The 26,854-nt window shown below is 39.0% G+C and overlaps 1 protein-coding gene across 7 annotated transcripts in view; it reads left to right on the forward strand.

The window, feature by feature from the left end:
- MICU1 (mitochondrial calcium uptake 1) overlaps positions 1-26,854 on the forward strand; it is a 239,994-nt gene that overhangs the window by 160,330 nt on the left and 52,810 nt on the right. For all 7 annotated transcript variants that reach the window (XM_028109624.2, XM_028109623.2, XM_028109625.2 and 4 more), the window contains one exon: positions 1,779-1,976. In XM_028109624.2, coding sequence (XP_027965425.1) covers positions 1,779-1,976 — 198 coding nt within the window. The remainder of the gene's footprint in view (positions 1-1,778; positions 1,977-26,854) is intronic.

Genomic DNA, 26,854 nt, shown 5'->3' on the forward strand with positions numbered 1-26,854 from the left:
CTGTATTCAATTTAAAATCTAAAAATCTTCAACCTAAAGAATTAAAAAATCCGGGGCACCTGGGTGGCTCAGTCGTTAAGTGTCTGCCTTCGGCTCAGGTCGTGATCCCAGGGTCCTGGGATTGAGCCCCACATCGGGCTCCCTGCTCTGTGGGAAGCCTGCTTCTCCCTCTCCCACTCCCCCTGCTTGTGTTCCTTCTCTCTCTGTGTCTCTCTCTGTCAAATAAATAAATAAAATCTTAAAAAAAAAAAAAAGAATTAAAAAATCCATTGTATCCCTGTCTTTCAAATCTCTGTGTGCATAAGAAACAAATGTCAACTAATCTTATTACCATGAAAAAACATGAACCCTGAAGAAATGATATCAAAACCATGTATGATACTAACCTAGAGTTACAAAGAGATTCAAAGATAATATACTCTGTGACTTTTCTAGTGAAACAAGTAAGGCCCAAAGAGTTTCAGTGACCTGCATAAATTCTGCTTTTATAAATTCTCTCTCAGAACAACAGAATCAGACCTCACGTCTCCAGACTCCCTGTCTCCTGTCTTTCCATTATATAGCCACGGACTTAACTTAAATCTTCTTTATGGTCACAGATAAGAAATAAAATACATGAGACATTTAACCAAAGTAAACCTGTTGTTACAATTCTTATGTTTTTAAAGTGTTATGCTTTTCTAATTTGGCAATTTAAAAATCATTACCCACAAAGCTATCTGGATTGTTTATTTATATAGCATACCTTTATTATTTATCTTTACATATCCCAATTTTAGTTATTCTGAATAGTTGCTTTTTAGCTTGTAAAGAGGTAGAAAAGACTGCAGGAACTAGTAAAGGACAAAAACTATAACAATCATAGACTTGCTTCAGAAAGCTCATTTATATAGTTAGGCCAATAGTTGCTGGTTCCAAAACTTATCGTTTCTCAAAAAGCTCATTTAAAACTTCTCAAAGGGGGTGCCTGGGGTGGCTCAGTTGGTTAAGAGTCTGATTCTTTGTTTTGCCTCAGGTCATGAGCTCATGGGTCGTGAGATCAAGCCCTGTGTGGGGCTCCGCACTCAGGGGCGGGGGGCGGGGGGCAGTCAGCTTGAGATTCTCTCTCCCTCTGCTTCTCCCCTGACTTGCATGTGTGCTCGCTCACTCTTTCTCTCTCAAATAAATAAATCTTTTACAGAAATAAAAATAAAACGTCTCAAGGATTAAGCTAATTTCCCAACTTTTCTTGGGGAATTATTTCATACCAACTTTGTATTTTAATTTATCATTCTAATAAATGTGTTCTCTCTCTTAGATGTCAGTATTGGCCTATAGCTAGCCTGCCTCTTGTCATAACTATAGCGTCAGTAGTTAGAAGTATGAAGTTTTTAAAAGTCTCCTGAGATATGGAATGTATTACTGTGAGGTGGATGATTATTTTAGTGTTTTGTGAGAGGTTTTGAGCCTCAAAAACAAATGCATGCTCTTTTCTGAAGAGGGATTTTTAAAAAGCCCATCTCAATTATAAAGGTGTCAGGCGTCTGTGTTAAAATCCTGGTTCTGCTACTTGCTAGCTACTTGACCTTAAACAAGTTATTAAACACTATGTGCCTCAAATTCCTCATCTATAAAATGAGGACAATCATAAGACTTAATAGGATTGTGAGCATTTAAAAGAAAATTGTAGCACAGTGTAGGCAAATAATAAATAATCAATTAGTCAGTTATCATTCTTACTTTTTTATACTTTTGTACTTTGTAATGTTTTTCTGGATGGGAGTTTGCTTCTCTTTTAGGTTCAGAGCATCATTCGCTCCCAAACCAGTATGGGTATGCGTCACAGAGATCGTCCTACTACTGGTAACACCCTCAAGTCTGGCTTGTGTTCGGCCCTCACAACTTACTTCTTTGGAGCTGATCTTAAGGGGAAGCTGACAATCAAAAACTTCCTTGAATTTCAGCGTAAACTTCAGCATGATGTTCTGAAACTAGAGGTAGGTATTCCTTGGACTTCAGGGGAATAGGGCACTTCCCGTCACATAAGCACATACAGCCACTGGATGGGGAGGGCTTGCACTGTAGACATTCGTTCAATCTATATCCAACTGTGAGAAATGATTGGTTTGAACCCGACAGCAGATTAAGAAATACTATGTTCTGGGAAGATGTTTGGAGTAAGGTGGTTCTGGGACTGAAAACCAAAAAAGCCTAAATTGAAAATCTTAGTTGTCTTTGGATACTCAGCTTGAGGAAAAAGAAATTCATGGGTCAGAGCAGTTTCCAATCTGAGCATGTATCCCCAATTTTATGTTTATTTTGTAGAAGGCACCAGGTGGTGGAGATGAGGGGGGGATAATAAGTAGATCTTTCTTTGAAAGTTTACAAAGTAAAAAGAACTGGAAACACAAAAATGTCAGAATAAAAATATACGTGCTCAGAGTTGCAAAAATGTCATACTGTGTTTGGAGATTTACTTTTCCACTTACAGCTTAGAGACCATCATGCCAATAACTTCCTGGACACAATACTGTAAGAGCATTACCTTTCTCTATGTGTATATTTAGTGAATTAAGTGTATTTTGGGTTAATTGGCTACTAAGTCTATATTCAATTAAAAACATTCATTAAATGCCTCCTAATGCACTTTTCTTCCTGGAAAAAATGAAATCTGATCTTCGGGTTTTTAAAAATTCCCCTACATTGGTGTTTCTCAACTTCTTTTTTTAAAAAACATATTTGATATTATTTGAAATTTGAAAACATTAAATTACTATGACAAAAAACATATTAAAGTACTGGAGAAAAGCACTGCTTTGTTTTTAAACTATGTACATTACCTCTTTATCTGCTTTTCCATTTTTCTCCAAGATTCTGATAAGCTACTCCCACCTCTTCCACCCACTTAACTCAATTGAGACAGTTTGAAAAGTCACAACTGAATTCTCATTATTGATAAGAACACCATTGAATGTTCATACTCTAGGAAAGAAGTATGGATAATATACTAAAAATCAGATCAAACTTTGAAATGTGCTTTTGTACTTGTTTTCTGAAAATGGTATAATTGATATCCAAAGAATTTACTTTAAAAAAAAAACTAATCTCTACAATTCAGCCTTCTTGAGGGTAGTTCTTGGCCCCTATAATAAATGGTAAGTGCTATGTATATGTGTGTGTATGTATATGCATAGGTGTGTACACACACACACACACATATGGCATGGGAAGCAAAACTTTACCCTCCTAGAATCTCTGGCTGGGGCTGAGAATGAAATTGACATAAGACAGATGAACAGGAGAAAAGCATATAGATTTTTAACATACATGGGAACCCCCATAGGAAAATGAAAACCCAAAGAAATGGCTAGGCTTACTAGACTTTCTATACTAACTTGAACAACAACAGGCAACTTATCTTTATCAAGTTTACATTATTATCACCAGAGAAGGGGAGTCAAAGTAGAGAGTAATCTATACAAACACACCAGGGTTGAATAATTCTTATCTTCCTTTAGTCTCTCCATATATTTTAGTTACTTTTCCACAACCGCCTGTCTTCATTTCTTTCCTGCTGGTATAGGAAGGACGTCTTTCACATCAGGGTTTTATTTCCTGCTTTCAGGAGTCTAATAACTTTTGTGTAAGAGTTGGGATGTACTGGGATTCTAGAGATATGCCTTGGTCCCCAGTATGCATAACTGGAATGGTCTTTTTTGGAAACTTTATAACATAATCTGGGAATGTAAATTACTTAGCTTATTAATTATATAATTACAATTTAACACAGAGTATAGATCCACAAAATGCAGTTGGAGAATAAAGGGAATGGTACTTTTAACAAACTTTAAACAACAATATGCAGTCATCCAGAGCATGGGGCAGGTGCTAGCCTGACTCTCATTCGTGGACACACAGTGGGAGTCTCAAGAGACACAGCATGAGGGGCACCTGGGTGGCTCAGTCGGTTGAGCGTCTGCCTTCAGCTTGAGTTGTGATCCCAGGGTCCTGCAAGTCCCATGTCTGGCTCCCTGCTCAGCGGGGAGCCTGCTTCTGCCTCTCCCTCTGCCCCTGCTTGTGCTCTCTCTCTCTGTCAAATAAATAAATAAAATCCTTAAAAAAAAGAGAGAGAGAGAGACAGCATGGGACTTTTTTGTCTTTCACTCTGAGATGCTATAGAGCAGAAAGCCCCCTACCATTGCCAATGAGGTAGATTGTCAATGAGGTAGAATATTATAAAGTAGATTAGGGATTTCATACATGGGTACCGGCACAGAGCCTACCCTCAAGTGCAGGGAAACAAAGATCTAAGAGACAGTTGTATCTAAGATACTTACTGTAGAAAACACTCTTGTATTTTGACATTGGCTTAGGATCATCTATAGGCTGTGGTCCAAGACTACCAAGACTATTCCTGTTTGCCATTCAGCAATTCCTCATGTAAGGGAATCAGTAGACTCTTTTGTGAAAGAGCCCAGCCTAACATGTAATACATATTCTATAAATGTGTATTAATCCTGAATCCATTCTTTCCATGTGATGGTACAAGTCTAGTGAATAAGTGCCTCCTTATCAATAACCCCCATATTTAAAGTTTCATGAATCAATACTTTGTCTTTCCAATTAGATTTGTAATTCTTTGAGGAGATGTGAATAGAAGAAAGAATATAACCTTTGGTGCTCTCATAATGAGACCCGAGTTAAAATTTTGTTTCCACCACTTACTGGCTATGTGACATTTATTGAGTTATTTACTCTCTTAGAGCCTAGCTCTTCATTTGTAAAACAGGGCAATGGTTAAGTGAGATCATGTTTCTTATGGACTGGATTATGTTCCCCCAGAATTTTTATTTTGAAGCCCTTACGCCCCCATACCTCAGTATCTGACTGTATTTGGAAATAGAATCCTTAAAGAGGTGATTGAGTTAAAATGAGGCCATTAGAGTGGGCCCTAATCCAGTTCTACCAGTGTCGTTGCACAAAAAGGAAATTTAAACACACAGAGACCAGGGGTGCCCATGCACAGAGGGACAACCATGTGAAGAGACAGCAAGAGGGTAGCCAACTGCAAGGCAAGGAGAGAAGCCTCAGAGGAAACCTGCTCTGCCTATACCTTGACTTGCAGCATCCAGATCTGTGAAAAAATGAATTTCTGTTGTTTGTCACCCAGCTGGTGGTATTTGTTATGGCAGCCCTAGCAAACTAATACAGTGATATGCCTGATGGGACATGACCTGTACTATACCTTTAATAAGTATTCTTTTTATCTTCTCTGTATATCCTCTGTCACTTAATATGGCAGTTGTCATATATTACGCACTTAAAACAGGTCATCTCAAATGAATGAAAGGCCCTTTGTTGAAATACTTTTTTTTTTAAAGATTTTATTTATTTATTTGACAGAGAGAGACACATGGAAAGAGGGAACACAAGCAGGGGGAGTGGGAGAGGGAGAAGCAGACTCCCTGCTGAGCAGGGAGCCCGATCAGGGGCTCGATCCCAGGACCCTGGGATCATGACCAGAGCCGAAGGCAGATGCTTAACTGACTGAGCCACCCAGGTGCCCCTGAAATACTTTTTTGATAAAACTTCTGGAAAACAGAAGCAAATTTTTGTTTTTATGAAACACTTTTGATTTCACTTTTCAAAGCTTGGGTAATTTCTCCCTTCACTGAATATGAAACACAATCTCATAATCATAGCCAAGAGGAAAATGGAAATGATTAATAGTATCTTAACTTTCATATGGGTTTTTATAATTCCATCATTGTTTCTGTTTACCTCTTACTAGTTTTATTTCATAACTTATTTACTTTAAAATTTCAGAACAAGGAGGTTTATTATTCCATTTAGTTATTTTTTTAAGATTTGTTTATTTATTTTAGGGGGACAGCGGCAGAGGGAGAGGGAGAGAGAGTCTTAAGCAGACTCCACACTGAGCACAGAGCCTGACGCAGGGCCTGATCCCACAACCTGAGCCGAAACCAAGAGCTGGATGCTCAATGGACTAGGCCACCTAAGCACCCCTCCATTTAATTATTTCTGTCTTTTTCTCACTACAGTAGCTTTGAGAGTGAACAGAACACTGTCAGATTTAATTTCCAGCAGGATCAGGGAAGAGGGGAAAAGAAAGTCCATAAACATTTATTGACAGCCTACTATGAGCCAAGCACCTTACAAATATTACATGCCTTTATTTTAAATCTTGCCAACCCTATTATATTTAGTGGTATTATGCCTGTGTTTCAGAAGTGGAAACTGAAACTCAAAAAGATAAAAGACACAGAGCTATCAAATGGTAAGAGCGAGAATTCAAACTCAGTCTTTCAGACTAAACTATCTTCTGTTCTTTATCTGATTATTATTAGTTTTAGTCTAAGATGAGGGTTTTTTGCCTGACTTATTTGGAACTGTAAAGAAAAAGAAAATGTTCTGAATTTTAGAAACAGAAAAAGACCAAATTTCTTGAATATCTCATCTACCTGCTTTAGCACCATCTTTTCCTAGTTATTTTGCCCCTCAAATTGAGTCTTATGACTGAGAAGAAATACACTGTTCTTTTGTGTTTATAAGATATTACCTAAACTAGTCGTTTAATATCTTTTTATTACAATCATTAGCTTGTTAGGTTTTTATAAATGTTTTAATGCTTTTAATTCTGGTCATTTTATTCTACCCTTATTTCTCTATCTGGAAACTCAAAAAAACATGGGTTTGAAGGAATGACTTAAGGATACACAGTTGGTTTTTCAAAAAAAATCTCTTTTGAAGTTATTAAAAATTCCATCTAAGGCTACAAAGAACTATTGAGTTGAGTTCCTTAGAGACGGGTGCCAAGTCTAATTCCAATTAATATATTCATTGATTTCTTGAGGACTACAGTAAGTAGGATGTCAGTCAAAAATGAAAGGTAATAGAAAACTCTTTGAAAGAGTATAATTAATTTTAATTTGGGGGGAGGGGAAAAAGGAGATGTCATGTCATCAAAGAAAAGCAAAAACTAATTTATACAAGAATGAAGAAGCCAACTCCAAAATATACAAGAAAACTGAAAAAGCATCATCTAATAAAATTCCAATCTGTTGCATGACCTTTTTTTTTATATAGGTTTTGGGGTTCATGTACTTATTGCATAACCAATCAGATTATTGCATTTTAAGAAGGCATGAGTAGCAATTATCTGAAGGCAAACTGGATATAGTTCAAAGGATAACAGTGAGGGGCACCTGGGTGGCTCAGTTGGTTAAGTGTTGGACTCTTGGTTTGAGCTCAGGTCATGATCTCATTGGTCCTGAGATAGAGTCTTGCATCCAGCTCCCAGCTCAGCGGGGAGTCTGCTTGAGACTCTCTGCCTCTGCCCCTCCCCCCACTCACATGCACACATATAAGCGCTCTCGTGCGCTCTCTGTCTCTAAAAAAGAAATTAAAAAAAAAATTTAAAAAGGCTAACAATGACTGTCTTATATTCCCAGTCTTCAAGAAAAAAAATATGGAAGTTAACAGATCTGTTCAGTCAGGAAGAAAGATAAGGGAGACATAAAGAACGATGTTAATTATTTTCATTTGTCAATAAAAGTAGGGCAAAAAAACGAAAAGAGAAGATTAATTTAAGTTAAATATTGAGGAACTTTTAAAAAAATTATAACTGCATGATTAAAAGTGCCTAAGGAAATTCCAGATCACTTACTTTATATCATCAAGCTGACATCTTTGTACTTATCTCTCTCAAGCGCTAAAGTAGAATTAAATCTGTCTTGCTCCAATGCGGAGGACCATATTAAGAGACAAACGTCAGCTCTTTTCCTGGCCAAAAGATTTGGAGTAGGAGACCAGAAGGCAAGAAAGCTTTCAATCAAACACTTTCTGGAACTAAAACACCCTTGGCAGAGCAGATTGCTTTTTATCCTAATACCAGTTTTGTTTTGTGTTCTTTGTGTTCTTTCTTCTTATGTAAACTCAGAGATGAAAATTGACTCTTGATTTAATTAAATCTAAGAAACTAAATGAGATGTGTTCAGTGGGGTTTCTTTTAATGTTATTATTCAGCTTTTGCTAATACAAAGCAGAATGTGAATAATAATAAATCTATAGTTTCTTATTTCATCCTTAGATGTTTTCAGCTTGAATTTTCCAAAAATCATTAAACGGGTTATTAAATAGTACTTGTCTCTTTTAGGTATTTATAGCTTAAGGACCCAAGAATATGTTTAAAGGTAAAAAGTAAAAACCTATTAAAGTAACAATCTCCACTATAGAAAATTGTAACTTTGCTATTTGGTTGTAATAATAAAATTATTTTACTAGTTCATTTTTTCCAAAAAATTTAAAGTACTTAGCCAACATGAACTACTTCACCTTATAAAATTCTGAGGAAAAAAAGCCATAGCAAGCATTATTTTCTTATATGTTTGAAAAAAGTGAGGATCTATTACTTTAGCCATATAAAATATTTTTATTTCTTCTTTCAAGTTACTTATTTTATCCCCTTTCTTATTTCTTAAATCCAGGCATCTGTTTCTTTTATAAAAATAACAAGTTGGGGTGCCTGGGTGACTCAGTTGGTTAAGCGTCTGACTCTTGATTTCTGCTCAGTTCATGATCTCGGGGACATGGGATGGAGCCCTGCATCAAGCCCCATGCTCAGCAGTAAGTCTTCTTGTCCCTTCCTGCCCTTCCCCTCCCCTTATGCAAGAGCGTGCGTGCACTCCCTCGCTCTCTCAAATAAATAAATAAAATCTTTATAAAAAATTAGATTAGTACCGTGTTCCAGCCAACCTACTAGTCTTTCTTTGCCTGGAACACCAAGGGATATTTTAGGAAATAATCATTAATTTAAAAAATAGAAATATATAAAAATAATAGAATAAAAATTTAATTGCCCTCAACAATTATTTATAAGTCAGTCACCCATGACTTGATGTCAACACTTTTTAAAGCTAATTATATTTTCTCTCTGTATCACACATCGTGAAGTAGGTCCAATATTTTGCTCTGATGAGAACAAGTTAGCTCTCAGGATGAATTAGTTTAACAAGAAAATGTGCAAAACCCAAAGCTGAACTATGATTTAATTTCTTGCAATTCCCTTAACACCTTGTAACTCAAGTTTGCTATCATTGGTGGCTTATAGGTTCTCCAGGTGTAAAGTTAGACTGAAAATACTAGATATGGTAGAACGTCCATGGTGATATAAAGCCCCCTTGATGTTGTAAATACAACCTTGATAATTATTCTGTGAAAAGCATACAAAACTGCTTTTTTGTTTCATATCTTTTGGAGAATGAAGGAAAACGTTTTAAGAGTGATACTTGTTGCTTAAAATGTATGATTCTAGACATGACTTTTAGAGATTCTTTTTTTTTTAAGATTTTATTTATTTATTAATGAGAGACAGAGAGGCAGAGGCAGAGGGAGAAGCAGCATCCCCGCTGAGCAGGAAGCCCAATGTGGGACTCGATCCCAGGACTCTGGGATCATGACATGAGCCGAAGGCAGACACTTAACCGACTGAACCACCCAGGCGTCCCTAAACATGACTTTTTTTTTTTTTGCATTTTTATTTTTTTTATTTTTTTTATTTTTTTACTGTTATGTTAATCACCATACCCTAAACATGACTTTTAAAAGGCATTGATTGGCACTTCTATATCTGACCTTTTGGATTGATGATTGATGCAGAAAACTGTTAGAGATTGATATTTGTCTTTGATTTGTGGATAGCTTTACAATTCCAACGTCAGTATGTTAGTAATACCTTTGCAATATGGGGAAATCTCTGGGATTTTCCTATCGTCAATATCTTTAACTTTAGGGCGCCTGGGTGGCTCAGTTGGTTGGGCGACTGCCTTCGGCTCGGGTCGTGATCCTGGAGTCCCTGGATCGAGTCCCGTGTCGGGCTCCCTGCTCAGCGGGGAGTCTGCTTCTCTCTCTGACCCTCCCTCCTCTCATTTGCTCTCTCTCTCATTCTCTCTCTCTCAAATAAATAAATACAATCTTAAAAAAATATATCTTTAACTTTACATTCTAAGTTAATTTTAAACCGGATGCAAGACAAAAGGAACTCAAATAAATCATGAAGATTTTATCTTTCTCCAGAAATTGTTCCTCAGTATATCATTCATATAGTCTTATCAGCCGTCTTTTTGTAGAACACAGGTGCTTCTCAATTTATGAATGAGCTGTGTACCAACGTATCAAAAGTTCATAGGTCAGTTATTTGGAATTCAGAATGCAGTGATACTTTTTTTTCTGTTTCATACACAACAGAATACTTAAAATAGTGTTGAATGCAATAATAGTGAAATGAGAAGTAGCATGAAAGAAGATGATTGTGTGAATTTATAGGTCAGTGCTTAATCTTTATGTACCCTTCTAGCCACAGCAGTCTTGGATATAGAACTCTAGTAATATCAAGTATTTTAACCAAAGTTTGAGTACATACTACATAAAGTGAAAATATTAGCCAACATTTCTTGAGAGGTTACCATTGAGCCAGGCACTATTCTAAGTGCTTTATGTACATTATTTCATTTAATTTTCACAAAGCTATGAGGTTGGGATTATAATTATCAATATTAAACAAACAAGGAAACTGAGGCACAAAGAGATTAAGTAACTTGCCCAAGGAGGAGCTGAGATTTTATTCCAGGCAGTCTGCCTTCAGAGTCTGCTCTTATAACCTACACTGGCTTTCCAGGAGTTAAATGCTTAAGATACTGAGTTGAACAAAACATTGTTCGCCCAAGAAGCTTACAAAGGTGAGATGAATGAACCACAAATTCTTGCGCAGTGCTATAAGTACAGTACCAGACGTATTTTTATGGTGCAATGAGAGTATAAAAGGGGCCATATATGTAAATCAGTCTGTGAAGAGTGCAAGAGACTGCTTAGAGAAGCTTTCCCCAAGGAGGCATTATTTGAGTCCGCTCTAACCAAAATTCATTCTATACGAAAAATAGGGTGGTTAATTTTTATTCCTACTTTGTTCTGGTTGTAGGGTGGATGAGAAGAGGCAGGGGAGGCCTGAGTAACACTGGGATTGGAGCCAGGAGAGAGTGACAGAGAAAATGACCTTTCTTACCAAATCTGTCCCAAACCAGGCTGAAATTAATGTGTCTCCAAGGTATTCTCATTTTGGTAAAGGGACCCTGTGCCCTCAAGTTCCAAGTTCTTGAAATCATCAAGAAAGAGATGGAAAGCAGGGGGCAGGCTAAGAAAAGAGGCTTTCTCTAGATTTCTCCAACAGTTAGCTGGGCCCTTGGGCAGATCAAATTTGGCCTCTGACCCAGACGTAGAATGAAGAAGTCTGGACTAAATGATGGGCAGTGTGTCTGAGTAGGCCTTTTCATTTTTCTTCCTCTTGGAGCCACCTTCAGCCGCAAATGCCTTTCAGCACTGCAGTCTTTGGAATTATGAACATTTAAAAATAAAGAATTAAGGCTTTAAAGAATGTTGTACTAATGAGGGGAAAAAAGCTTTTTTGTCCTTTTTCTCCACCTTTCTTTTAACTAATTTGGCCTCAAATAACTCTAGTAGATCTCTCTTTTTTTTTTTCTTAGAGGAAAAGGAGATTTTTTAAAAATAGCTTTAGCCTCTATCCTGCCATACAGCCTTAGAGGTGTCTAGGGAGTCTAGACAATGTCTTAGGAACCAGAGCCAGCTTTGCAGTAATTTGTGAATAAATAATGCATTACAGCCTGTTGAATTCAGACTCCAAGCAAATGCCACTTTAGAGGGCCCTATATATTACATCAAGTTATTATCCTCCGAATTCAGTTAACAACATAGGAAAGTCTTTTTCTCAAGTCTCCTTCATTTCTCCTTTTTCCTATTATAATAGAATGCCTTTTCTCCCTCCCCACCCACATTCTCCTCATTTGTTTTGTATTGAATCTACCACATTAGCATGAATGATTTTTTTTCTTATTAAAGCTTCTTGGACTAATGAAGTATAAGCTACGTCAATCATTTTTTTTTAAGATGCTACGAAGATTTTTTTTTTAAAGATTTTATCTATTCATGAGAGGGGGGGGAGCACAGGGAGAAGCAGGCTCCCAAGGAGCAGGGAGCCCGATGCAGGACTCGATCCCAGGACCCTGGGATCATGACCTGAGCCGAAGGCAGACGCCAAACCATCTGAGCCACCCAGGTGCCCGTCAATCATTTTTTTTAGCATTAAAAAAAGCCTTTCCAAATAAAGTAATGCCAAAACATCTTTTTTAGGATGCCCCTTTCCTTTACCAGTCTTTCCTTGAAATCTGATAGCCTGTCTACCTAGCAGAAAAATAAACCCAAAAAATGTAACACTTGGGGTTTTTTTGTTTTGTTTTGTTTTTACTAATAACAAATTAAAGTTATCAACTCCTTAGGTATATGCCAGACATTGGGTTAGGTACAAAAGCAGGTAGACCCCAGTTCCTGAATTTAAGGAGTCATAATCAGGCTAGAAGTTAGGCAATTATTACAGCACTGGAAGAAAAGTACAATGATGGAGTTTGCACACAGAAGGTGCACAGTAAATATTTGCCAAAAGAATAATCAGTATACAGTTATGTCATTTGGATTTTTAAATTTTACCTCTTTGACCTTGGGAGCCTTAATTTCTTCAAACGTACAGTCATAGTAATATCTACCTCACAGAGTTGTCAGGAAGACTTCCTGAGCTAAGAAAGCAGCCAGGGCAATGCCTGACACCCAGCATGCGCTCTAGGAGGGTTGATTCATTTACGCATTCCTTCATGGCCGCCTGCTTCTTGCCAAGATGCTTTGCGTCCAGCTGTTCCGCAGAGCACCTTCCCACAGACTGTTGGTGTCTCCTGCACTTCTTCCATTATCAGCAGAGGAAGTAAGGGAAGACCAGCGACCTGTGCTTCCTGACATCTCTGGCCAGTGGCCCATCTGGATATTTTCTGCAGCTTCAGAGCCTTTAAAATTTGAAAAGATTCCAGGAAATTGCCAACTTCATAGTCATTGGGTTGATTAGATTTGTAATCCCAAATCAGTGATTTACATTATATCCAACTAGAAAAATAAGTGAGGTGTATTGAATTCATTGTGCTGGAAATATTGCTCAGTGATATGTTTGATAATATTTTTTATATTTCTTTTTTTTTTTAAGATTTTATTTATTTGACAGAGAGAGACACAGCGAGAGAGGGAACACAAGCAGGGGGACTGGGAGAGGGAGAAGCAGGCTTTCCGTGGAGCAGGGAGCCCGATGCAGGGCTCCATCCTAGGACTCTAGGATCATGACCTGAGCCAAAGGTAGATGCTTAGCCGACTGAGCCACCCAGGCGCCCCTATTTTTTATATTTCTATGTAGATACATTTATGGAGCATGATGCCAGAAATTAAGGAAGAAACTGAAGTAGTTTTCCTTGAATACAGGATTGATCATTTTCTCTTTATTGGACACCATATACAGAATTATTTGTCATCATTGTTAAGAGTATTAATATACTGGGCGCCTGGGTGGCTCAGTTGGTTAGGCGACTGCCTTCGGCTCAGGTCATGATCCTGGAGTCCCGGGATCGAGTCCCGCGTCGGGCTCCCTGCTCAGCAGGGAGTCTGCTTCTCCCTCGGACCCTCTTCCCTCTCATGCTCTCTATCTCTCATTCTCTCTCTCTCAAATAAATAAATAAAATCTAAAAAAAAAAAAAAAGAGTATTAATATACTATATTTTCCTTTCAGTATAGAAATAGTTCTCATGGGGGCACCTGGGTGGCTCAGTTGTTTAAGCAACTGCCTTCGGCTCAGGTCATGATCCTGGAGTCCCAGGATCAAGTCCCATATCGGGCTTCTTGCTCAGCAGGAAGTCTGCTTCTCCCTCTGACCCTCCCCCGTCATGTGCTCTCTCTCTCTCTCTCTCTCTCTCAAATAAATAAATAAAATCTTTAAAAAAAAAAGAATCTCACGTGGGGTTCCCTGCTCAGCCGGGGAGTCTGCTACTCCCTCTCCCCCTGCCCCTCCCCCGTCTTGTGCACGCATGCTCTCTTTTCTCTCTCTCTGTCTCTCAAATAAAATCTTTAAAAAGAGAGAGAAATAGTTCTCATGGATTTTCTGTACTATTAAAGTTGGCAAAGTGAAGACAGAAATTCTGGACGCATCTGGAAGCATTTGCTCTAGTGGAATTACTTTCCCCATCTGGTAGCTTTTTTGTTGTGGTAATTGTCTTTCTTTCTTTCTCTCTCTCTCTCCCTCTCCCCGTCTCCCCCTCTCCCCGTCTCCCCCTCTCCCCCTCCCCTCTCTCTGTATAACAAAATGACGTTTGGGATTCATTAATGTTAATAGGACTAATTTAACAGTCGCTCTTGTCTGAGGTAATGTGTGTGATTTTGCAACTCCAGCTTTGGTGTCGCCGCGACTGCTAGTATAGATTCCTGCTCAAGCTCTAGTGGTTTTGCCACATAAGAAGATAGTTTCTAACTCCTTGTCTACAAAAGTGGAGCATTACAGCTGTATTAGTTAGCTATTACTACATAAGAAATTACCCCCAAACCTAGCAGCTTGAAACAAATATTCTATCACACAGTTGCTAAGGGACAGGAATCCAGGAGCAGCTTAGCTGGTTCCGGCCTTCTCTCATGAAGTGTCGCCACACTGTTGGCCAGAGCTGCAGGCTCTAAAAGCCTGACTAAGCTAGAGGATCCTCTGCCAAGCTCACTCACGTGGCTGTGGGTAAAAGGCTTTAGTTCCTCACTCTGTGGATGTTTTCACAAGGCTCTCAGGACATGGCAGCTGGCGTCTCGCACAGCAAGTGAGCCAGGAAAGAGAAAATGCAACCAAGATGTCTTTTATTACCTCCTCTCAGGAGTGACATCACTTTTGCTGCATTCTTTTGGCCACACAGACCCACCTTGGACCATTATGGGAGGAGACTACACAAAAGCATGAGTCTTCAGAGATGAGGAACATGGGGGGACATCTTTATACAGACTACCACACATATAAACTCACCACCTTCCTCAGAATATAAGACTGGCCTTTGGAGGCCTGTGTCAAGAACATTCCAATGATATGCTGTCCACGGTAGTGCTGTCTCATGGACCCAGTGCCGTTATGCCCTTTCCCAGCAGTTGGCTCATTGTAGAGGCTCTCCCACCAGTTCATCTTTCAGCTCTGTGGTGATCTTGTTTTCAGATGCCTCACTGCCTTTCTGCACCATTTGGCACTGCTCAGGGCCACCCTAGCCCCCCCCCCCCCCGCATGTTTCATTAACTTTGAATCTAGTGACTAGAGCAGCAGCCTCGTCCCTTTCCCTCCCACCAGACGCTTGCTTCCTAGGAGTATTCAAGCACTGTGTGTTAATAGTTTCTCTCTACTTCACTGGACACCCAGCCACATGTTCTTGCAATCCAGGCTGTGCAAATGCTTGGTATGTTCCCATCCCAGACCCTTCCCGTCTCCGGAAAAATGTGCCTTCTATGTAGCTTTTGAATTGATGAGGAAGGCTCCTCTAAATCTTCAGGATTCGATTTTCTTTTTTTCAAGAAGTGGTGTTTAGTTCCTTTTATGCTATGAACCATGGTTTATTGCTCCCATTAGTGGCAGAAGTATTGAACATTTTAAATAAATCTCACTTTATGGCCAAAACATTCGGATGTGTTTAGTTTCCATGCTTGTAAATTTATTCCCTCAATTTAAGGAAAATGTCTGTAAAGATCACTCTGGGGGCACCTGGGTGGCTCATTCGTTAAGCGGCTGCCTTCAGCTCAGGTCATGTTCCCGGGGTCCTGGGATCGAGCCCTGCATCTGGCGTCCTGCTCAGCGGGAAGCCTGCTTCTCCTTCTCCCGCTCCACCTGCTTATGTTCCTGCTCTCGCTGTCTGTCAAATAAATAAATAAAATCTTTAAAAAAAAAAATCAGGGGCGCCTGGGTGGCTCAGTCGTTAAGCGTCTGCCTTTGGCTCAGGTCATGATCCCAGGGTCCTGGGATAGAGCCCCGCATCGGGCTCCCTGCTCCCCGGGAAGCCTGCTTCTCTCTCTCCCACTCCCCCTGCTTGTGTTCCCTCTCTCGCTGTTTGTCTCTCTCTCTCTGTCAAATAAATAAATAAATCTTTTTAAAAAAATCACTCTGTAATTCAGTATCTATTATGAGAGTAAGTTTTTTCCATGATTTTTATAATCAACTTAGGAAGTTCCCACTGACATAATGGTGGTGTGTTAAAAACCTAACAAGTTACTTTTTTACTCAAGATGTAAAGAATTTTACTCCCATGATACATAACATCTGATATGTATAAAAACACTTAGATAATGTGTCACTTAGTGTTAGCCTTCTGGGTGTCTGAAAATGTTCATTTCTTAAGTGTGATGAACTGTGAACTTTATTATTTATTTATTTATTTAGAGAGAGTGGGGGTGGGGCAGAGGACAGAGGGCAGAGAGAGAGAATCTTAGGCAGGCTCCACGCCCAGCGAGGAGCCCAACGCAGGGCTTTATCTCACAAGCCTGAGATCATGACCTGAGCCTAAATCAAGAGTCAGACACAAACCGATTGAGCAACCCAGGCGCCCCTGAGACTAGTTTTTAAATTTGGATCTAAAATAATGGCTAGGATTCTTGTAATGCTCAGGAAATTATACTGTTTGGTTTACTGATTTTTGTCTCAGTCTGACTTTAGAGAGCCTAAGGGATTTTTTTCCCCCTGTGGATTTGAATTAATTTTTATAGTTCACTAAAAGTATATATCTTTATGTTCTGACAGGGTTATGAAAGCTGGGAGAGCAATCTCTTTGGTTTTCCTCACTTGTGAGTATGTATCACCTCAAGTGTGATGTTAATGTGGTTTTACATTCAATTTCTGCGCAAGAAAAATAATAAATTGTGGAGTTGGTTGATCCAGTGAGCATACTAAGTCCATTTATTTGAACATGCAATCATTAACTCACCAAAAGCTAATCAGATTTTAAACATACTTTGTCAACTGTGCCCGGGAGCCTACTCTCCTGGTGAAACATAATTAATTTCAAACTGACATAATGGGACATAGGTTTTCAGTCCCTTCTAAACCTGCTTTATAGAGGTCATCCAAAATGACTCACCTTCCCACTCAGTTTTTTCAGTAGTCACCACATCCATCTGCCAGAGGGCTCAATAAGGCAGATCCTCAGAGCAAAGTAAAAGTTACATCATCTTGATAAATGAATACTGCTAGGCTATAATTAGTATATGTCAAGCCCTAGTTACTAGATAGCTTCAAATATTTGAAATACCTGCTTCTCTCTGCCAATATTTGCTGGTAAATATGTGACAGAGCAATGTGCAATTTTCCTCATGATGTTACCATGGTGGCATAATTTTAGTGTATTCCATTGGCTGGCCCTCATCGAAAGTACCCATTAACTTCCTCTCTGCCTCAATACTGAAAACAGTGCAGTAATTTTGACCTCGTGTTTATGTGGCAGTCTTGTCTAGTACTGAAAAGCCATGGACAGCATGTATCCTCCCTAGATGATCTGGGGCTTATTGTTGGCCACTCAGAGCCATGACAGCCAGAGGCAAGGGGGTGGGTATTTGAATTGTAGTAAAGGGATAGAATTGAGAATGACCAACTAATATTAGTATCTTTGTCTCCTGTGTTACATCTATCTCAAGTTAAATACCCTTGAAAGTAGGGGATATCTGCTATCTTTGGGAGCTACAGGAGGTTGGAAGAGCAGCTTCTGAAATAGTTGCCACAGGCCCTCTTACCTTGCATTGGCCATTCACATTGATGTATTGGGTGTTTCAAATCTAAAGGGACCCCAAGAAGGAGAGATAGTAAAAGTAATTTAAAGATTTCAGGGAGTATAATTTCAAACATAAATATTCTGTCAGCACCAGCAAGAGCAAGACCTGCTGGACAGAAATGAGGAGTCATCTGACTTTCTTTCAGTAAAGGCTTAGGGTTAAGCAGTAAGAAAGCCAAGCAACCATAGGCTTTGCACGTAGCTAGAGTCACGTCAGAAAAATGTGTGCAAAGCAGGAAAGAACATAATTAGGCACAGATCTCTTCATCACACCCACTCCCACAATCACTGTCAGTAACATCATCTCGTTCAACCACTTCTGTCCATCTCCACCACCATTCTAGCCCAAACTACAGTCATCTTCTGCCTGGATTACTTCTATTGCCTCTTTACTAGTCTTACTATAGCCACTCTCGCTTTCCTTATCCTTCTTAGAATAAGAACTTAAACCCATGCCTATAGGCTCTGTATAATTTGAGTTCTGCAGCTGCCTCCTCCAAATTCATCTCATACCAATCAGTCTTCCACCTCAAGGCCTTTGCACTACTGTTGATTTGCCTGGGACACTCTCATCCTCCCTTCCCTTCCCCTAGTTGCCTTAGAGCTCAGTTACACCTCACCCAATCAAAGAAGTCTTCCCTGCTTCACCATCTTCCAAGCCCAAATTAGACCACATTTTTATATTAGATGTTTCCAAACCGCCCTGTACTTTTTCTTCAGATCACTTAATTATATAGTCATCTGATTGTTGAATATCTGTTTCCAAACACTACTTAAATCCTTCTGAGAGAATATTAGGCTCATCATTATTTCCCTGGTGCCTGGCATAGTACCTGACACAAGCAAGATACTCAGGAAATAGTACTGAATTGGTAAATATATCATCACATGTGGACAACAGCCTGATAAAGGCACACACACATGCACATACCCTCCCTGTCTCTCTCAATGGCATCATATGGGTTAGTGTGGGATATCTATGGGTTAGTGGGGATATCTACTCAACTTCCAACAGTTCCTTCTTCTCTAGGATTTGTTCCATAGTACTTCTCAAACACAGGTGTGGGCTCCTGGAAACCATGCTTGTACTTTGTGCCTCCCTCTTGTTTGCCCCCTGTCACGCAGTCCATCCCCACCCCCACCCTTGCTCATTGGATCAGGAGTGGATGCCCAGCCGAGGTTGGACCAATCAGAATTTCTCCATAGGAAATTTGAAACTGGAACTAGGGACAGTTGGTCTCTTCTGGTGGTTGAACTATAAAGTGTTCTCTTGAATGCCAGAGTAGTGGCCGCTACCCACGGTGTAGACCCATGAAGCACTGAGAAGAAAGGCTAACAGAACCAGAGACCGAAACAGCCACACAGAAATGAGAGCTTCTAGTCCTGGCTTTTGGTCCTTTCCCATCTGTGAGCCGCCTTGGTCTCCTGGGGTTCCTAAATTTCTTTTTCGCTAAAGCTAGCTTGCATTGGTTTCCATTATTTGCAGCAAAAAGAAGCCTTAATACAACTAGAAAAATTAAAAATAATGACCCCAAAACATGCTCGGACTTTATGGAAGAAGACTGGGGTCACTGAGCTCATAATAGAAAAGGAATGAACTTCAGATGACTTCCAGGTGCCTTATAGGGTATCACGGTTAGTTTCGATTATTCTAATTAACTGCCATGTTAAAGAACCTTATGCTTAAGCAGGAAACATTCCTAATTAGCTCTTTTTAGAAACAGAGGCTGCCACATAATCGAAAAGTATCTCTGTGTCTCTGAAGTTGCTTTAAGAAAATAAAGCAAAATGAAAAACTAACATTTAAGAAAGATAATCTTAATTAGCTTGGTGACTTTAAAAAAAAAAACCTTTAGTGCTGAGGATTTGACACATAACTTCACTTGATAGTTTCTCTTTGGTACTCTAAAACGGGTGATTGGCCAGCCAGGAACAGCTGAATGTGTTGTTAATAACCTAGAAAATAATAGAAATAGGGGCACTTGGGTGGCTCAGTCGGTTAAGTGCATGACTCTTGATTTCGGCTCAGGTCATGATCTCAGGGTCGTGGGATCGAGCCCCGAGTCGGGCTGCACACTTAGGGTCTGCTTGAGATGCTCTCCCTCTGCCCCTCCCCCCACTCGTGCATGCTCTCTCTCTCAAATAAATACATAAATCTTTAAAAAAGAAAATAATGGAAAAATAAGGCAAGTTCTCTTTCTGTTTCTCACCATTGTCATCATAAAAGAACTTAATGACTTTTATTTTTTTAATTCTTTGGGGGAAAACATGTTTTCTTTTTTTTTTATGAAAGGAGTATGATACTGATGTGTTCTTGCCTGGGAGATACTTTGCCTTACACCTGCCTGTGATTGGACCCATCGTTTGTTCTGACTTTCTGTATTAAAGCTTCAGTGAGCTACCTATTTGTGAGCCTCAGTCGCCCCGTCTTTCTTGCATGTGTTTTCTTATGCTTGTCACTCAATTTAACCTGAATTCTAACTCCTGTATATTATATTCCACTCTCTGGCTCTTCATTTTCTGTTCTAAAAAATTGGCAGTTTCCAACATCATTTTTAGCATATTGAAAAATATTAACCAGTCCACAGAACCTAATGAGCTCATTGCCTATACAGTGACTTTCTGAATGGTCAGAAATAAAATAAGTGGTAAGATTAAGCCAACCTAAAAGGGATCAGTCTTTCAAGTGAGATAAACTGAGATTTGAGGTCTAGAGAACAAAGAATAGAATGTGTTTCTAATTTTAGAGCTAATGCCCTCAAACTATAGTTTTTTTTAGGTGTTTTCTGAATAATGTAGAAAATTGAGAATATGCAACTTAATATTTAGCTCAGTTCATATGGGTAAAAATAGATATAACCTTAACTATTTTATTGTTTTAGTGTAATAGACCTGTGTTTCTCTCAGTTAAACTACTTAGCATGTGTAGAACATAGGGTCCTCATGATGGATTCCTTGAACACAGTCTTTTTTCTAACTCAGCCACAACTGATTTTTTCATAACTTGTATCTATGGACATTGTTCTTATAGAAAACATCAACTAATAATTATTTATGATGCTATCTCCTCCTGAGTATAATCTGGCAGTGTAACTTATAATTACCTGTTTTGGTTTTTTTGTATTTCTTAGGAATATGTACACTTACGTGATCTTAAAGTCAGCCTCTAGTCATGGGCTTGTTAAATCATTTTTTTGTAGAAACAATATTATGCAATTTTTTCATAGCTGTAGTCATGCCAGTAATACACATCCATGTAGAGTTGTTTTATTTTTTTTACTTTATTTTATTTTATTTTGGGGGGGAGGGGCAGATGGAGAGGGAGAATCCCAAGCAGATTCTATGCCCAGGGTGCAGCCCAATGCGGGGCTTGATCTCATGACCCAGAGATCATGACCTTAGCTGAAATCAAGAGTCAGATGTTTAACCAACTGAGCCATCCAGGTGCCCTTCCATGTAGAGTAATTTTAAAATCTACCAGACTGTGTTGTAGTCTTGGCTTTGTCCCGCTAGTCTTCACATCTCGGGTTCCTTTGACATAATTGGAGACTCTAGCTATTATACCTATCTCAAGGGTTAATTATGAGATTTAAATAAGAGAATGAATAGGAAACATTTTGTACATTATTATCCCTGAGTCCATTTGTTTGTGTCCAATATGTAGTAACTACAGGACTTAACAATTTATTCTTACAGCTTCTGTTTCCATAAATTTTTGCATAAGTCTAGTTTTTATGGAAAAAGAGAGTTTATAATTTAACTTTCCATGCCCTAAACATAGTTCCACTCCTGCCTCTTTTCCTCCTCATAAACATGCAAAATGTGAATGTGAAGAGTAGAAAAGAGAGTTAAAAGAATTACTGGGCTGAGCTGATTTTCTTTCCTTTCTCAATTTCTTTTCTGTATTGTCTTTATAGAGAACAAAGTTTGTTTCTCTCTAAATAGAGCTGAAGTTAACAGAAGCAAGTGTGTTACCCCCAAATTATTATTTGTAGCTGACATTTATTGTTATTAATAATACTATTATGGGGGCGCCTGGGTGGCTCAGTCATTAAGCGACTGCCTTCAGCTCAGGTCATGATCCCAGGGTCCTGGGATCGAGCCCCACATCGGGTTCCCTGCTCACCGGGAAGCCTGTTTCTCCCTCTCCCACTCCCCCTGCTTGTGTTCTCTCTCTTGCTGTGTCTCTCTCTGTCAAATAAATAAGTAAAATCTTTAAAATAATAATAATACTATTATGAATAGCTGACATTTATTCTGCTCTTAGTATGTGCTAAGTAGGTGTGGTACTACCATATTTCATGGAATCTAAAACACGAGCAGTGGAAAAACGAAAAAAAAAACAATGGGAAGATGGACCATTATTTTATGTGCCACTAAGAAAGAAAAAAAAATGCTGTCAAGTAAACCATGACAAAAATGCTCTCTTTAAACCAAAAATACTTGGTTAATATCTATTAAAATGCTCCTGTAAGTTAAGATATATTATATGCCATTCTTGTACACACATAAAAGGGAATTATGAGCAAAATAAATTGGTCTAAAACTTCATCATATTCAGGTCCAACTCTTCTAAATTTTTATTTGACTCAAAATCTGTGTTTTTCCACACGGTATTGTCCTTTGAGCCATCAAGAGCATTAATAATGCAGCATTTCTTAAAGGAACACTCCACTGCTACCTGGGATTTTCTTCTGAGCCATGGGTGCCTGTTCTACACACTCTGATGTACTCCAACAGCCAGTGACTGCATCACAGCTGCTGCCTAACCAACATCAATTGTAAAAGCATACTGAGTTTAGAGGTATTAAATGTAAAAAAACATAAATAAGTAAATGCATCTTCAAAAAGATAAATATGGTGATTATTTCTCAAGCATTATCTGACTTAACTCTCATGATAATCCCAAGAGGAAAGTACTTATACCCATCTTACAAATAAGGGAACCAAAGCTTGGAAAGGTTACATAAATTGCTCAGGAGGCCACAGTGGGTACTTGACCAAGAAACACCAAACTCAAGTCAATCTGCACAGCCTCAATTCTTGCCACTGAAATATACTGGCTTCATTTATATTCCCCATATAATTAAGATCTCTGATGTAGATGCAGTAGGACTATCCTAATCCTTCCAGAACAGGGAGTGGGACACCTGGGTGCACCATTGGTTGAACGTCCAACTCTTGGTTTCGGCTTTGGTTGTGATCTCAGGGTCATGAGACTGAGCCCTGCCTGGGGCTCCATGCTTGGTGTGGAGCCTGCTTGGGATTCTCTGTCTTCCTCCGCCCCTCCCCCCCATGTGCACATTCTCTCTCTCTCTCAAATAAGTCTTAAAAGAAAAAACAGGGAGGGCGCCTGGGTGGCTCAGATGGTTAAGCGTCTGCCTTTGACTCAGGTCATGATCCCAGGGTCCTGGGATCGAGTCCCGCATCGGGCTCCCTGCTCCTTGGGAGCCTGCTTCTCCCTCTGCCTCTCTTTCTCTCTCTCTCTCTCTCTCTGTCTGTCATGAATAAATAAATAAAATCTTAAAAAAAAAAAAAGAAAAACGGAGTATATAGTGCTGCATAAGGTATTTCTCAGAGGCTATCAAACTAGAAGTTTAGTGAATAAAGACTAAATGACAGGGCGCCTGGGTGGCTCAGTTGTTAAGTGTCTGCCTTCGGCTCAGGTCATGATCCCCAGGTCCTAGGATCGAGCCCTGCATCGGGCTCCCTGCTCAGCGGGAAGCCTGCTTCTCCCTCTCCCACTCCCCCTGCTTGTGTTCCCTCTCTCACTGTGTCTCTCTCTGTCAAATAAATAAAATATTAAAAAAAAAAAGACATCAGAAAGCTAAAAAAAAAAAAAGACTAAATGAAAAGATACCTACAAGTATCTTCAGCCAACTGTAGATACTACAATCTAATCTTCTAATTCACATTGGTGGGTCTGTGTGTTTTGGTAAAAATATTCTTATTTTCCTAATGGACTAAAGTGTGGCTATAATGATTTTTCAACATCTACCCTGGCTTGAATCATATACAAACTCATGATTATGGTAATTTTCTAATATAAGTGACAGAAGAAGAGAAACCTTATTGACGGGTTTTTGTGGTTTTCACTGGAATGAATAAATGTACCTCCCATTCTCACCCAATTTATCATTCCAGCATAATTTCAAACTCTGAGTACAAATTGTTTTGGCCTATGGAGTCTGGCATCACCTGTCTTATCTGCATCCTCCTGTGTGCTTAATTTACCTATTTTTATTGTTTCTTTTAGTTTGTTAGATGTGGACTAAGTATTATTGAGAGTTTTCTTTTTTCTTTTTTTTTTAAATTTTATTATGTTCTGTTAGTCACCATACAATATATCATTAGTTTTTGATGTAGTGTTCCACGATCCATTGTTTTCGTATAACACCCAGCGCTCCATGCAGTACGTGCCCTCTTTAATACCCATCACCGGGCTAACCCATCCCCCCACCTCCCCTAAAATCCTGTTTGTTTCTCAGAGTCCGTAGTCTCTCATGGTTCATCTCTCCCTCCAATCCCCCCCCCGTCATTTTTCCCTTCCTTCTCCTAGTGTCCTCTATGCTATTCCTTAGGTTCCACAAATAAGTGAAACCATATTATTGAAAGTTTTATACAGTTGACCATTGAAACGTGGGGGTTAGGGACAGTGACCCCTCCCCCCACGCAGTCAAAATTTGCATATAACTTTTGATTCCCCAAAATCTTAACTACTAACAGCCTACTGTTGACCAGAAGCCTTACCAGTAACAAAAACAGTCAATTAACACATATTTTGTATGCTGTATATATTATGACTTTACTCTTACAGCAAAGTCAGCTAGAGAAAAGAAATTGTTATTAAGAAAATCATAAAGAAGAGGTGCGCCGGGCTGGCTCAGTTGGTAGAGCGTGTGATTCTAGATCTCAGGGTCATGAGTTGAAGCCACTGCTGGGCATGGAACCTGCTTAGAAAAAGAAAAAGAAAAATCATAAGGAAGAGAAAATCCATTTACAGTCTTGTACTGTATTTATTGGAAAATTCTGGGTGTAAGTGGACCTATGCAGTTCAAACCCATATTGCTCAAGGGTCAACTGTATATAACTGCACTCAGGTAAAGGAGCAAATGGAGCTTCATCGCAGAGCCCACCATCTAATCATATCCTTGAAACTCTAAGGGCAACTGTAGGATTTTTTTCCCCTAAATTACCCTAAGTAGAATAATTACCAATTCTAAAGAAGTGGCACAGTCTCTCCTTAGGTATTCAAGAGTGTAGGCTGGAAAGCATGTCTTATGCTCCTACTAGATAATAAATACGAAATTAGTGGGTGATCTTATAAATGAGCACATGCTGTGTGCTCACAGCTCTAAGTATGACACAGTAAATTTTCATTGAGCACATGCTGTCTGGCACAGCTCTGGGTATGACACAGTAAAATATACAAGGCATATATTCCTTCAAAAAGTGTATAATGTTGGAGCGCCTGAGTGGCTCAGTTGTTAAGCGTCTGCCTTCAGCTCAGGTCATGATCGCAGGGTCCTGGGATCGAGCCCCGCCATCAGGCTCCCTGCTCAGCGGGAAGCCTGCTTCTCCCTCTCCCACTCCCCCTGCTTGTGTTCCCTTTCTCACTGTCTCTCTCTGTCAAATAAATAAATAAAATCTTTAAAAAAAAAAGTGTATAATGTTATAAGAGATATAGGCACTTTAAAAAATAAAGGATAATATAATGCAAAGCATACTCTTCTTTGAGATCTAGACCTTACCTACTGTAGGAGCTTAGAAGACTCAAGAAAGTTGAGTGTATTTTGGAATAATCAGCAGAGCCATGAAGAGACATTAAGTTCAATGGAGGACAGGGTTTGTGTTGCTACATAAGAAGGGGGACAACATCCCAGGCAGGGAAAATAACATAAAAACCTAAATGCTGAGCAGAAAACAAGTCTTTTTCTGGAGCCAGGAGGGAGGCCAAGTCCTTTCACAGCTGATGAAAGTTTCCTTTGGAAAAAGAAGGTCTGAAATTGATTAGATTCCCCTTGCATAGAAAGGCTTTTGTGTTTATATTTTATTGCTATGAAAAAGCATTAGGCACATGATCATCACAGCTTGGGGGACATGTTGCATATTTTAGTGAGTTGATGGCTAATTTACATCATGCTGGGGCCCACTAAAAATTAATATCCTCCTTGCCTCTGTTATGCAAGTTTTGATATTCTGATCATTTGCCAGTGATTACTGCCTACTGACTTAGAGAGTTTTCTCCCGTTATAGTAATGGGAGAAATTACCCATATTCTCCTATGAAAATGGTAACATGAAGAAATTGGTGCCTCTCTCCCCAAGATTGCTATTAAGAAGTACTTGATTTGGTTTTATAGTTTTTCATTTTTTTTTCTTCTTGGATCATGCAATTTTTGTATCTTTATTGATATGATATCTTACATTAATTGATTTTCAGGTGTTAAACTACCCTTTCATTTATGAGATAAATTCCACTTGGTCATAGTGTATAATCCTTTTTATATGTTGCTAGATTTGATTTGCTGGTATTTTACTGAGACTTCTTTTTCTTTATTCAGTCACTCACTATGATGAGGAAGTGATCACCTGTGAATACACCAAGGCCAAAGTAAATTGTTTTATCTTAACTGTCATTATTTTTTAACAGCTTTTCACACTGGCTGCTGCCTTCTACAGTTTGCCACACCTTTAGGTAAAGTCAGCACATCAAGCCTTGTAGAGTGGTCATTAAGTGTTAACTAATGAACAAGCTAAATCTCCAACTCTCTTAGGAATGCTGACATGCTGTCAGCAATGCTAGGACAAAAACGGTATGAAAAAATGTACTTTTCACCTTGACAGTAGATCCCAGAGAGCTATCTACAGAAATGATGAAGTCAGAGGAAAACATTGACATGCAGTGAAAGAAAACAGCAGTTTGCTTTCCTACTACAATTCGTCCTTGGTTCTTATCTCCTAAAATTGGAGCATTTATATTTTTTTCCAACAGTCATATTGTCTCCAAAACTCTTATGATCTCATATGAAAAGAAGAATGTCCTTGAACTCTGAATAATGCTGAGCCTCAACTCTCAAAGGAATATATTCACACAAGACAGATTTCTTTTTCTGTTGCTGTGATTTAGAATAAAATGGTTATTTG

This window comes from Eumetopias jubatus, unplaced genomic scaffold, assembly GCF_037043125.1.
Source record: "Eumetopias jubatus isolate StellerSeaLion01/CBP00866 unplaced genomic scaffold, mEumJub1_p1.0 scaffold_17, whole genome shotgun sequence".
Lineage (NCBI taxonomy): Eukaryota > Metazoa > Chordata > Mammalia > Carnivora > Otariidae > Eumetopias > Eumetopias jubatus.